This window comes from Mya arenaria, chromosome 3, assembly GCF_026914265.1.
Source record: "Mya arenaria isolate MELC-2E11 chromosome 3, ASM2691426v1".
Taxonomy (NCBI): Eukaryota; Metazoa; Mollusca; class Bivalvia; order Myida; family Myidae; genus Mya; species Mya arenaria.
In genome coordinates, this window is record NC_069124.1 from 38,135,524 (window position 1) to 38,149,190 (window position 13,667).

Sequence of the window (13,667 nt, forward strand, 5' to 3'; positions counted from 1 at the left end):
TACTGTATTATTTTGCTTAAATCTTCATTATCTTAATAACAAACCCCTCCACTAGTTCAGGTGTTTCTAGGGTCCATTATAACAACCTTTTAGAAAACTTGCTTTGTAGTTGAATATGATTCTTTAACCAGGTTTTCACATAGTGAAAAACCTGGTTATTAGAATGACGAACGTTGTTGTTCGTGTGGGCGTCGTCAAACTCACCTATGAAACTGAATAATTTCAGTAAGGGTTGACATATCTTGACCAAACTTGGTCTAAAGGAAGTGTTTATGGATACCTTTCATGGGATTGCGTTTGGGGCCTCTAGAGTCAAGGTCAAGGTCACTGTTACTTAAAATAGAAAAACAGTTAAAACTGAATAACTTTAGTTAGGGTTGACATATCTTGACTCAACTTGGTATAATGGATTAGTTTATGGATACCTTTCATGGGATTGTGTTTGGGGTCCCGAGAGTCAAGGTCAAGGTCACTGTTGCTAAGAATAGAAAAACGGTTGAAACTGAATAACTTTAGTTAGGGTTGACATATCTTGACCCAACTTGGTATAAAGGAAGAGTTTATAGTTACCTTTCATGGGAACGCGTTTGGGGTTCCTAGGGTCAAGGTCACTGTTACTAAAAATAGAAAAACAGTTGAAACAGAATAACTTTAGAGGCTGATGTTCTTCTGTCAATCATTGAAAACCTGGTTTCGTCATTGCGGCATTTCTTGTTAAACTTTAATCTACAAATAGGAAAATGTCTGTCTCCACATTTTTTCTTTGTATTCAAGCAGCCTTTTATGGCAAAATTACTTACTAGTTCTTACCATAGTTTTGTAAGATATTTCAACAAGCCCGGCCGTATATATGAAAGCATTTTACCAGTGCAGGGCTTACTTATGCAAATATCAACCACTGATATTTACAAATAAACTCCTGATGAAAACAATACACTTATATAGTGGTTAAACAAGTTATGAAATGTTGTTTTAATTTCAGACAGGATATCGAGAAGTAGCAGCTGTAAAATGTGTTTTGAAAAGCAGTTTGAACAAGTCTTCAACAGAAAATCTTCTCACAGAAATTGCACTTTTAAAAAAGCTAAAACATGACAACATAGTGTTATTAAAAGACTTCCAGGTATGATTTTTAGCTCCTCTGTTTTTCGAAGTTAAAATGTAGGGATAATGTGATTGCCTTCAGGTGTTGTAGTTGGAGTGCAATAACTTAAAAAAGCATTGGGAATTCCTCTGTGGCGCTCTTCGTTTGATAAAGCAGAATTGTCTTAACAATTAATTTAGCCATATTAGGCCAGCTGGATTTTCATGATTTAGTTGTGAACCCTGCTTCAGCTGTATGATTCATACCAAGACGATGACCTCTAAGGTCAAGGTCACACTTAGTGTTTGTTTACTATAAATGCTTCAATTTAGGACATAGAATATCTAGATGGAAACTGTCCTACTAGATTAAATAAACCAGATACAGATCAAAGAATGTCAACTGTCAATTGTTATAACTGGTGATTTCAACCAAAATGTGATGACCCGTCCAATGCCTTGAATATTTGAGACGCTCACAGAAAAAGGATTTCACCAGTATTTTTACACACCAACCCATATATTAGGTTCTTGTCTCTCTGGTTTATTTGGCATAAGACCAACAGCAACACTGACAATTATCAGTGACCATGCATTGGTCTCATGTGGTGTTTCACATGACAGGTAATTAGTGATTTTAGCTCGACTATTCGAAGAACAAGGAGAGCTATACTTCTCACCCTAGCATCGGCGACTTTATTCAATGGTACTTAACCACCCAACCTACTGGAATAACCAAGTTAGATAACTGTATTTTGCAAATATTTGCCCTTTATTATTGGACTTAGAAATTCTGGTTAAAATTTTGCATGTTACCACATTTATGTAAATATCTCAGCAAATACATCATGTAAGAGTTTCAATATCCAGTAGGACTTTGTCTTTGCATTTAACAATTAAAATTGCATAATTTTATTATTGTTTTGTTCAACATCAATTTTGATTTGTATTTTTTTGTGCACAACCACCATTGTATATTCATTGTATATCCCACCAACTGATAGGAACTTTTAACAATGCTCCACTGTAATTGAGGAAAATATGGTTACTCTTGCATTATTGTATACAACCTATAATCCTTTATTGTATTGCATGCTATTTCCATCAAGTCTATATTTCATTAAAGGCTGTATGTTTTTGAATTTTACACAAATCTTCGCAGGTATCATTCTACTCTAATCCATTTCAAACACTGAAAAGCGGCAGAATAGTCGAGGTCGCTATCTCTGTGACAACTCTTGTTATATATTCCATATGTCCATAAACATTCCTTTCTTTATCCACACATTTCGTTGCTATTGTTTTCCCTTTCTAAATTACTTTTGAATCACACTTGTGTACCACTTTAAAGCTGCACTGTCACAGATTTACCATTTTTACAACTTTTTTATTTTTTGTCTTGGAAAGAGCAAATTTTTGCATAAATATCTGCAAACCAATGATATAAGATTGCTGACAAACAAATCAGATCGTAGATTTTCATATTTCTGTTTAAAAATTAATGTTTTATGGCTTAAACTGTTACTAACAGTTTAAAAAAAATGCATAAAACATCAATTTTTTAACTTAAATATAAAAATCTGCGATATAATTGTTTGTCCGCAGTCGTATATAACTGGTTTCCGTGGTTTTGGGCAAAAATTGGTTCATTCCAAGACAAAAATTAAAAAAGTTGTCAAAACGTTCAATCTGTGAGAGTGCAGCTTTTAGGGCAATTGTCACTTACAATTAATGACAGCTCTTGTTAATATTAAAAGCCCAAAAGGCTAGCATTATTAATTGAAGTTTACATAGGTGAAATACAAGATACAAAAATCTTTATTTGAAAATGGATATATAATTAAAAGAACATTAGCTAGGAGAGGAAGTACTACTTCGTCTGACATTGAGTTTGTTGAGAAATATGTTTTGGATTAAAATATCTCTCTTGTAATAGATATCATCTACTTTTTTCATCACAGTGGGATGACATCTACATATACCTCATCATGGAGTACTGCAGTGGTGGCGACCTCTCCCAATTCATACGCAGCAAACGCCTCCTACCTGAGCGCATTGTCCGGAAGTTCCTTAGACATATCGGTCAGTAAATGTTTTTGTTGATTTAAACTTTCACATTTCAGTATATGAACTGATATAATAGCATACATGTGCATGTAATTGTTAGGTTTCCTGGATATCAATGCAACATAGAACATGTTCTTGTTGGCATCCTAGTAGTCTCTTGCAGTGCACTGACGCTTCTCCAGTCAGGATTTGAAAAAAGGACAGGGTAGAATATTGAAAATATTCAAGCTGCGCCATGGTGATTTTAGGGAGGGCCTGTGAGGGGGAACAAAAGTGGTTTTGATTTTTTCAAACCCAAATTCATTCATTTTCCTTCAGTTCCTTTAACGCAATGTTTGTTTTTCACATTTTAAACGGTTTCTAAATCTCAAAATTGAATGAAATTTATTTTCAGGTGCCCCAAAATAAATTTTGTCACCCATTTGTGTTTACCTATGTTATGAATTGTTGCACACAGAATGAGAAATTTTTATGTGTTTCACTATAGCTGATATTTTTCATCATTGTACTCCAATGGGAATGCATGAACAATTTGAAGTGTTAATGTGTACATGATACAACATACATCTTAACAGTCATAAATAAGCAACTAGCTGACTGACAGTTTTGTTGATGGATTAAATGTTGTTAGTTCAGTCAGTTGCCTGAAAAAAAACAATGCTAAAAGTTACTGAATCAACTTCCAGACTGCCTGGAAACCACAAAAAAGAATTTATACTCTAATATCAGATTATTTTGCTGCTGTCAACTAATATCAGATTATTTTGCTGCTGTCAAACTCAAAATAATTTGAAGATGTAAAACATTATGGTGCAGTTGCAGACAACCAATAATACTGTCTTAAGACTGGTGCTCCATCAACACTGCTTTGGAGATCTTGGTGCTTTAAAAAATATTTTAAAACCCTTTTCGGATAGTAAATTCAGCTTCTCAATGTGATGTTTTAATCACTACTTGCTGGCACTGTTTATTATATAATGAGACTCATGTTTTAAGTACAATACCAACTATGTGTTTTTTTTTGCAAAAAACGCGTTGCCTTATAAGGGAAATTGCATTATGCGGTAAAACACGGGGATGTATTCTGGGGTGGCAATTGTGGTGGTACGCGGGTCACCGCAGTCACTGTGGTCATCTGTTGCTATAGCGTACTACTTCTGAAAACATGCACTCGGCATATCGCAGCCATGTGCCTTACAGCAACATGCAGGTATATTACAGGCACTAAAAGATAAAAATTGTAAATACTACCACGCTTGAAAAATGGCTTTCACCCGATTGCGAGGGTGAACAATCTCATACGCCACACATGATAATTAGGTCGCTGGAATACTGAGTGTTTTTTAAGCATTTTTGGAAATTATAAGTTACTCATATTAGAATGTACCTGCAAAAGGGCTATCACGCCTGTATGAAGAGTTTGCAGCAGTAGCTCCGTTCATAATCAGGCTTCTTGGCAGAGCAGAGGTTATTGTATGTTTTAGTAAGTGTCAAAACTATAAAACAAAATTGAGTTTTGTTTTCTTTTAAAAACTTATCATAGCGCAAAGTGTTTGTTATAATGTGATTTGCAGTGTTTGTTACTATTTAAAGATTTTTGGAAAATCATGATTGAAAGTCACACGTTCAATGTTCACCAGGCATGTTTGAAGGCCTTATTGTCTTGTTTTCATGTGGCAAATTCCCTGAAATGTCACTAGATTTAATTTTTACCATTTTAAAATAAATGATTCGTAATCTGCTCGAGTTATCTGTGTATCTTGGCTTTTTACATTTAGCAGTGTAGACATGTCAATTCTTACTGGATTTTTTGACCTTATACATTTCATGTACATTTAGCAACAATAATTGAATTTGATCAAAGAACTCAACCAATTGCAATTTATGCCAGTAATCCATCATGAAGTTTCAGGTCCATATTATGACAATGCTAAATAATTAAAGGATAAAATATAAATGTTAATTGAAAATCGTTAAAGAAGTTGCACAGATTGATACTAAGCGCACTCTTTCAAGCATTATCATTTTGTGCAACAAGTTTAATATTTAAAAAAATAATGGACACAAATGTGATAATATATTTAAAACATGTGTTTTCTCTTCAAAAGCAGTAAAACAATGGGGGCAGGCTATTATTTTTTAAAATAATGGGGTTAAAAAGAGCGTCCTTTTATTATACTGTTGTATGCATGGAATTTCATATTATGTAGTGTGAAAGATTCTTTTGATAATAATAAGTATTATTTGATATTTTGACTTTATAGATTTATATACAGTCCAGACTCGCTATGTCGATGTCAGATATCTCGATTTTCCGGTTGTGTCGACTTTTTTCTCCGGTCCCGAATTTATTCCTTCTTATTCTATATAAAATAAAGCTGCTTGTGTCGATTTTTTCGCTATGTCGACCTCCTATTTCAGTCCCTGTGGTCAAATTTCACACATTTCCCTTGTTCCTTATGTCAAACTATAGATCGAGCTAGGTGCGAAAATATTCATGACTTGCGGCATATCGCTAAACTACCGTGCGTGTCAAAATAACAAACTGTCATAATTGGAGGTTATTTAATAAGTGTGAATAAGTTGTTTGTTTATGTTTTTGATTCAAGTGACATTTATTGTACAAGAGATATTTATTGAAACACATGAGTACGTCGGTGATATCATGGGAACAATGAAAGTTACGTGACGAAGAAATTTCTCTACACTGCATGTAGAAAGCATTTTTTTTTTAAACCAATCAATCGAATTTGATTAAATAAATTTGACACAAATAAATAATTTTTTTACTTTATTTTTCAATAATACTTTTGCTGTTATCACGACAGTAATATGTAACAAGACCGTTCAATTGGTGAGTATAGATATTTTAACTCAGATACTGTAGAGAGTATAGCTTTTATATGTACTGCAGTGTTCTGCCAAGGACGCGCCCTTGCGCCATTGGCGCAGAAAATATCGGGATGGCGCAACGAAATACCTGTAGACGGGCCGATCGGCGCGCCCGTTTTTCGAAAGCCGTTTTGACTTAATTGAATTTTTAAAGAGCCGTTTTGACTTAATCAATTTCTTTTTCAGAAGTTTTACAGCACAAAACGATAAAACAACGATTTTCATTGGTCCGTATACATGTAACTATCCAACTGCGAGGGGTAGTATATTTTTTACCAAATTCAATGTCATCATCATGGCTGAGAAAAAGAAAACAACTCAAATTAAAGGGGGGAGATATAAACAAATTCAATTTCAATGAGGCCCTGGTGCATTAGAGGAATGCAAAACAGAGGAAAATATTCCTGGGTGGGGAGGGTTATAATTTAGCGATGTGATTTATTCGCGGAATTCCGCGGATCTAATGGCCACAAGGACCCCCCCCCCCCCAACGAAATGGTTTCAGCCCTCCAGCTGCCAGGTCAATCACATATCCCTGATAAAGCATAACAACACATTGACATGTGAAACTGTTCATTAACATATATCATTGTGTCTCATTTGTGCCATGTTTATAGTTTATTTCTAAATGTTAAATTGATCTGTCCAATACTTGAGAATACTGATGTCATGTGGATGTATAATGGGTAAATAAAACACTTTCATTTAAGTTTTCATTTTTCCCCTGGAAAAGGGCATGGCCCTTCACTTTTGAAACTGGCCCCTAATTTTCATGACTGCTGGGCCATTCGGCCCCATCTTTTTCAATCCTTGGCAGAACACTGGGATAGTTGTGTCATTGACAATTGTGCTCTATGAATATATATACTCAGTCGGACATCAGACATAAACTGATGTGTTGGGTTTTGTGATATTTTTTTTGTAATTCGGATGTGTCGAATGTTCGTTTTGTCGATTTTTTTCCCTAGGTCGTGACAAAGTCGACATAACGAGTTTCGACTGTAGTTTAAAGCATAAAAAAGAGAGTTAAAAATTTCATTTTAGTAGAGAGTGCTATGGTAGATATTGGTTGTTAGATTTCTTCATGTCAAAGGTGGCTAAATTTAGTTGGAAATAAGATCATGTACAGAAATGCAGTTAATGCTTTGAGTATGTGTTGATGCAGTTGGTGCTGCAAGTATGGTTTGGATAAGTATAGTTTGCTCCTTCATTTGTTGGTAATAATGTTATAATGCTTAGTTTATAAGAATACTATTTGGTGAAATTTCATGTCATGGTGTATGTGGAGCTTTGTAGACAGCCAAGAGTGTGATATTTTGATGTTATAAGTTTATATAATTAAAAGCATGGAAAAGAGAGTAAATATTTTACGACTTTCATTTAAGTAAAAAGTAGTATTGTACACATTGGTTGTAAAATTATTGTGCTTTTTATTTCGATAATGGTTTGATTTATTTGGACAAAATCATGCAGTTGGTTCTACAGGTATGTATTGGATTCAGCTGTTGCTACAGGTATGTGTTGGATGCAGCTGGTGCTACAGGTATGTATTGGATTAAGTTGGTGCTACTGGTATGTGTTGGATGCAGCTGGTGCTACAGGTATGTGTTGGATTCAGTTGGTGCTACAGGTATTGTGTTGGATGCAGCTGGTGCTACAGGTATGTATTGGATTCAGTTGGTGCTACGAGTATGTGTTGGATTCAGCTGGTGCTACAGGTATGTGTTGGATTCAGTTGGTGCTACAGGTATGTGTTGGATGCAGCTGGTGCTACAGGTATGTGTTTGATTCAGCTGGTGCTACAGGTATGTGTTGGATGCAGCTGGTGCTACAGGTATGTGTTGGAATGCAGTTGGTGCTACAGGTATGTATTGGATTCAGTTGGTGCTACAGGTATGTGTTGGATGCAGCTGGTGCTACAGATATGTGTTGGATGCAGCTGGTGCTACAGGTATGCGTTGGATTCAGTTGGTGCTACAGGTATGTGTTAGATGCAACTGGTGCTACAGGTATGTGTTGGATGCAGCGGGTGCTACAGGTATGTGTTGGATTCAGTTGGTGTTACAGGTATGTGTTGGATACAGCTGGTGCTACAGGTATGTGATGCATTCAGTTGGTGCCACAGGTATGTGTTGGATTCAGCTGGTGCTACAGGTATGTGTTGGATGCAGCTGGTGCTACAGGTATGTGTTTGATTCAGCTGGTGCTACAGGTATGTGTTGGATGCAGCTGGTGCTACAGGTATGTGTTGGATGCAGCTGGTGCTTCTGGTATGTGTTGGATGCAGCTGGTGATACAGGTATGTGTTGAATTCAGTTGGTTCTACAGGTATGTATTGGATTCAGTTGGTGCTACAGGTATGTGTTGTATGCAGCTGGCGCTACAGGTATGTGTTGGATTCAGCTGGTGCTACAGGAATGTGTTGGATGCAGCTGGTGCTTCAGTTGGTGCTACAGGTATGTGTTGGATGCAGCAGGTGCTAGAGGTATGTGTTGGATGCAGCTGGTGCTACAGGGCTGTGTTTTTAGTGCTGATGGCAGTTGGTGCTAAATGTATGTGTTGGATACAGTTGGTGCTACAAGTATGTGTCGGATACAGTTGGTGCTACAAGTATGTGTTGGATACAGTTGGTGCTACAGGTATGTGTTGGCTGCAGTTGGTGCTACAGGTATGATTTGGATTCAGTTGGTGTTACAGGTATGTGTTGGATGCAGCTGGTGCTACAAGTATGTGTTGGATTCAGTTGGTGCCACAGGTATGTGTTGGATTCAGCTGGTGCTACAGGTATGTGTTGGATTCAGCTGGTGCTACAGGTATGTGTTCGATTCAGTTTATGCTACAGGTATGTGTTGGATGCAGCTGGTGCTACAGGTATGTGTTTGATTCAGCTGGTGTTACAGGTATGTGTTGGATGCAGCTGGTGCTACAGGTATGGGTTGGATGCAGCTGGTGCTTCAGGTATGTGTTGGATGCAGCTGGTGCTAGAGGTATGTGTTGAATTCAGTTGGTTCTACAGGTATGTATTGGATTCAGTTGGTGCTACAGGTATGTGTTGGATGCAGCTGGTGCTACAGGTATGTGTTTGATTAAGCTGGTGCTACAGGTATGTGTTGGATGCAGCTGGTGCTAGAGGTATGTGTTGGATGCAGCTGGTTCTTCAGGGCTGTGTTTTTAGTGCTGATGGCAGTTGGTGCTAAATGTATGTGTTGGATACTGTTGGTGCTACAAGTATGTGTCGGATACAGTTGGTGCTACAAGTATGTGTTGGATGCAGCTGGTGCTACAGGTATGTGTCGGATACAGTTGGTGTTACAGGTATGTGTTGGATACAGCTGGTGCTACAGGTATGTGTTGGATTCAGTTGGTGCTACAGGTATGTGTTGAATTCAGTTGGTTCTACAGGTATGTATTGGATTAAGTTGGTGCTACAGGTATGTGTTGGATGCAGCTGGTGCTACAAGTATGTGTTGGATTCAGCTGGTGCTACAGGAATGTGTTGGATGCAGCTGGTGCTACAGGTATGTATTGGATTCAGTTGGTGCTACAGGTATGTGTTGGATGCAGCAGGTGCTAGAGGTATGTGTTGGATGCAGCTGGTGCTACAGGGCTGTGTTTTTAGTGCTGATGGCAGTTGGTGCTAAATGTATGTGTTGGATACAGTTGGTGCTACAAGTATGTGTCAGATACAGTTGGTGCTACAAGTATGTGTTGGATACAGTTGGTGCTACAGGTATGTGTTGGCTGCAGTTGGTGCTACAGGTATGATTTGGATTCAGTTGGTGTTACAGGTATGTGTTGGATGCAGCTGGTGCTACAAGTATGTGTTGGATTCAGTTGGTGCCACAGGTATGTGTTGGATTCAGCTGGTGCTACAGGTATGTGTTGGATTCAGCTGGTGCTACAGGTATGTGTTCGATTCAGTTTATGCTACAGGTATGTGTTGGATGCAGCTGGTGCTACAGGTATGTGTTTGATTCAGCTGGTGTTACAGGTATGTGTTGGATGCAGCTGGTGCTACAGGTATGGGTTGGATGCAGCTGGTGCTTCAGGTATGTGTTGGATGCAGCTGGTGCTAGAGGTATGTGTTGAATTCAGTTGGTTCTACAGGTATGTATTGGATTCAGTTGGTGCTACAGGTATGTGTTGGATGCAGCTGGTGCTACAGGTATGTGTTTGATTAAGCTGGTGCTACAGGTATGTGTTGGATGCAGCTGGTGCTAGAGGTATGTGTTGGATGCAGCTGGTTCTTCAGGGCTGTGTTTTTAGTGCTGATGGCAGTTGGTGCTAAATGTATGTGTTGGATACTGTTGGTGCTACAAGTATGTGTCGGATACAGTTGGTGCTACAAGTATGTGTTGGATGCAGCTGGTGCTACAGGTATGTGTCGGATACAGTTGGTGTTACAGGTATGTGTTGGATACAGCTGGTGCTACAGGTATGTGTTGGATTCAGTTGGTGCTACAGGTATGTGTTGAATTCAGTTGGTTCTACAGGTATGTATTGGATTAAGTTGGTGCTACAGGTATGTGTTGGATGCAGCTGGTGCTACAAGTATGTGTTGGATTCAGCTGGTGCTACAGGAATGTGTTGGATGCAGCTGGTGCTACAGGTATGTATTGGATTCAGTTGGTGCTACAGGTATGTGTTGGATGCAGCTGGTGCTAGAGGTATGTGTTGGATGCAGCTGGTGCTACAGGGCTGTGTTTTAAGTGCTGATGGCAGTTGGTGCTAAATGTATGTGTTGGATACAGTTGGTGCTACAAGTATGTGTCTGATACAGTTGGTGCTACAAGTATGTGTTGGATGCAGTTGGTGCTACAAGTATGTGTCGGATACAGTTGGTGCTACAGGAATGTGTTGGATGCAGCTGGTGCTACAGGAATGTGTTGGATGCAGCTTGTGCTACAGGTATGTATTGGATTCAGTTGGTGCTACAGGTATGTGTTGGATGCAGCTGGTGCTAGAGGTATGTGTTGGATGCAGCTGGTGCTACAGGGCTGTGTTTTAAGTGCTGATGGCAGTTGGTGCTAAATGTATGTGTTGGATACAGTTGGTGCTACAAGTATGTGTCGGATACAGTTGGTGCTACAAGTATGTGTTGGATGCAGCTGGTGGTACAGGTATGTGTTGGTTGCAGTTGGTGCTACAGATATGTGTTGGATTCAGTTGGTGTTACAGGTATGTGTTGGATGCAGCTGGTGCTACAGGTATGTGTTGGATTCAGTTGGTGCTACAGGTATGTGTTGGATTCAGCTGGTGCTACAGGCATGTGTTGGATTCAGTTGGTGCTACAGGTATGTGTTGGATGCAGCTGGTGCTACAGGTATGTGTTTGATTCAGCTGGTGCTACAGGTATGTGTTGGATGCAGCTGGTGCTACAGGTATGGGTTGGATGCAGCTGGTGCTTCAGGTATGTGTTGGATGCAGCTGGTGCTAGAGGTATGTGTTGGATGCAGCTGGTGCTACAGGTATGTATTGGATTCAGTTGGTGCTACAGGTATGTGTTGGATGCAGCTGGTGCTACAGGTATGTGTTTGATCAGCTGGTGATACAGGTATGTATTGGATTCAGTTGGTGCTACAGGTATGTGTTTGATTCAGCTGGTGCTACAGGTATGTGTTGGATGCAGCTGGTGCTACAGGTATGTGTTTGATCAGCTGGTGCTACAGGTATGTGTTGGATGCAGCTGGTGCTAGAGGTATGTGTTGGATGCAGCTGGTGCTACAGGTATGTGTTGGATGCAGCTGGTGCTACAGGTATGTATTGGATTCAGTTGGTGCTACAGGTATGTGTTGGATGCAGCTGGTGCTACAGGTATGTGTTTGATCAGCTGGTGCTACAGGTATGTGTTGGATGCAGCTGGTTCTTCAGGGCTGTGTTTTAAGTGCTGATGGTAGTTGGTGCTACATGTATGTGTTGGATACAGTTGGTGCTACAAGTATGTGTCGGATACAGTTGGTGCTACAAGTATGTGTTGGATGCAGCTGGTGCTACAGGTATGTGTTGGTTGCAGTTGGTGCTACAGATATGTGTCGGATACAGTTGGTGCTACAAGTATGTGTTGGATGCAGCTGGTGCTACAGGTATGTGTCGGGTGCAGCTGGTGCTACAGGTATGTGTCGGATACAGTTGGTGCTACAAGTATGTGTTGGATGCAGTTGGTGCTACAAGTATGTGTCGGATACAGTTGGTGCTACAAGTATGTGTTGGATGCAGCTGGTGCTACATGTATGTGTTGGATGCAGCTGGTGCTACAGGTATGTGTTGGATGCAGTTGGTGCTACAAGTATGTGTCGGATACAGTTGGTGCTACAAGTATGTGTTGGATGCAGCTGGTGCTACAGGTATGTGTCGGATACAGTTGGTGCTACAAGTATGTGTCGGATACAGTTGGTGCTACATGTATGTGTTGGATGCAGCTGGTGCTACAAGTATGTGTCGGATACAGTTGGTGCTACAAGTATGTGTTGGATGCAGCTGGTGCTACAAGTATGTGTTGGATGCAGCTGGTGCTACAAGTATGTGTCGGATACAGTTGGTGCTACAAGTATGTGTTGGATGCAGCTGGTGCTACAAGTATGTGTCGGGTGCAGCTGGTGATACAAGTATGTGTTTGATGCAGTTGGTGATACAAGTATGTATTGGACGCAGTAGGTGCTGCAAGAATCTGTTGCTGCTCTAAGTACTGTAATTATGTATGGTATGCAGTAGTGACTTTAAGTATATGTAGGATGCAGTTATGTTGTTGCAAGTACGTGGTAAATGCAGTTGGTGCTTCAAGTTAGTGTTGGGTGCAGTTGGTGCTTCAAGTTAGTGTTGGGTGCAGTTGGTGCTTCAAGTTAGTGTTGGATGTAGTTGGTGCTTCAAGTTAGTGTTGATGATGCAAGTTTATAATGAAAATATTTATACAGAGGTTATACCCAATTTCTATTAAATCTAATTTAAGCGTAGCGTATTGAGACGCAAACTTCATTTGCTTAGTTTGTAATTGTTTAAAGAACTTGTCTGTGTTTATTTGCTTGCATGATGATCATTTTAATATGTGATGTATTTCATATTCTTACTTATAAAGATATTATAAGATAATGCTGCTGATATTTGATATTTGACTTAAAAGTTTTAGTTGGGTTGACACAACATCAAAAGCTATGCCTATCATGTCAATTTATTCGTTATCTTTAAAACATTTCCTACATTTAATTTGTCGCCTAGAACATTTATATTCCTTGTTACGTTTAGGTATTATCAAAGGTTTAGTAGAGATTTTGTACTTTTGATAGGTAGTACATCTGTTGAGATCATCCCTTGTTTAAAAATGAAAAGGATATAAATCATTGAGTATGGAACTCATGAATGTTTTGATAGTAATATAAATTGCTTGTTGATTTAATTTTTGTAATTTTTAAGTAATAGATACAGTACGAGTTTTTCTTTATAAGTGTCCTCTTACAGAAGCCGTTTCGCTAGGACGAACACCAGTTTTGTCCGAGGCGAAGCCAAGGATAAAATTGGTGTTCGTCCCAGCGAAATGGTTTCTTACGTCTGTAAGAGGACGCTTTTGAAGAAAAACGAGTAACTGTATCTGACTTATTCAACAATAAGTGTATTGCATATATTAGTGAGCA

The 13,667-nt window shown here is 39.0% G+C and overlaps 1 protein-coding gene across 10 annotated transcripts in view; it reads left to right on the forward strand.

The window, feature by feature from the left end:
* LOC128229255 (serine/threonine-protein kinase ULK3-like) overlaps window positions 1-13,667 on the forward strand; it is a 197,977-nt gene that overhangs the window by 15,982 nt on the left and 168,328 nt on the right. For all 10 annotated transcript variants that reach the window (XM_052941042.1, XM_052941044.1, XM_052941040.1 and 7 more), the window contains exons 2-3: window positions 983-1,123; window positions 3,045-3,165. In XM_052941042.1, coding sequence (XP_052797002.1) covers window positions 983-1,123; window positions 3,045-3,165 — 262 coding nt within the window. The remainder of the gene's footprint in view (window positions 1-982; window positions 1,124-3,044; window positions 3,166-13,667) is intronic.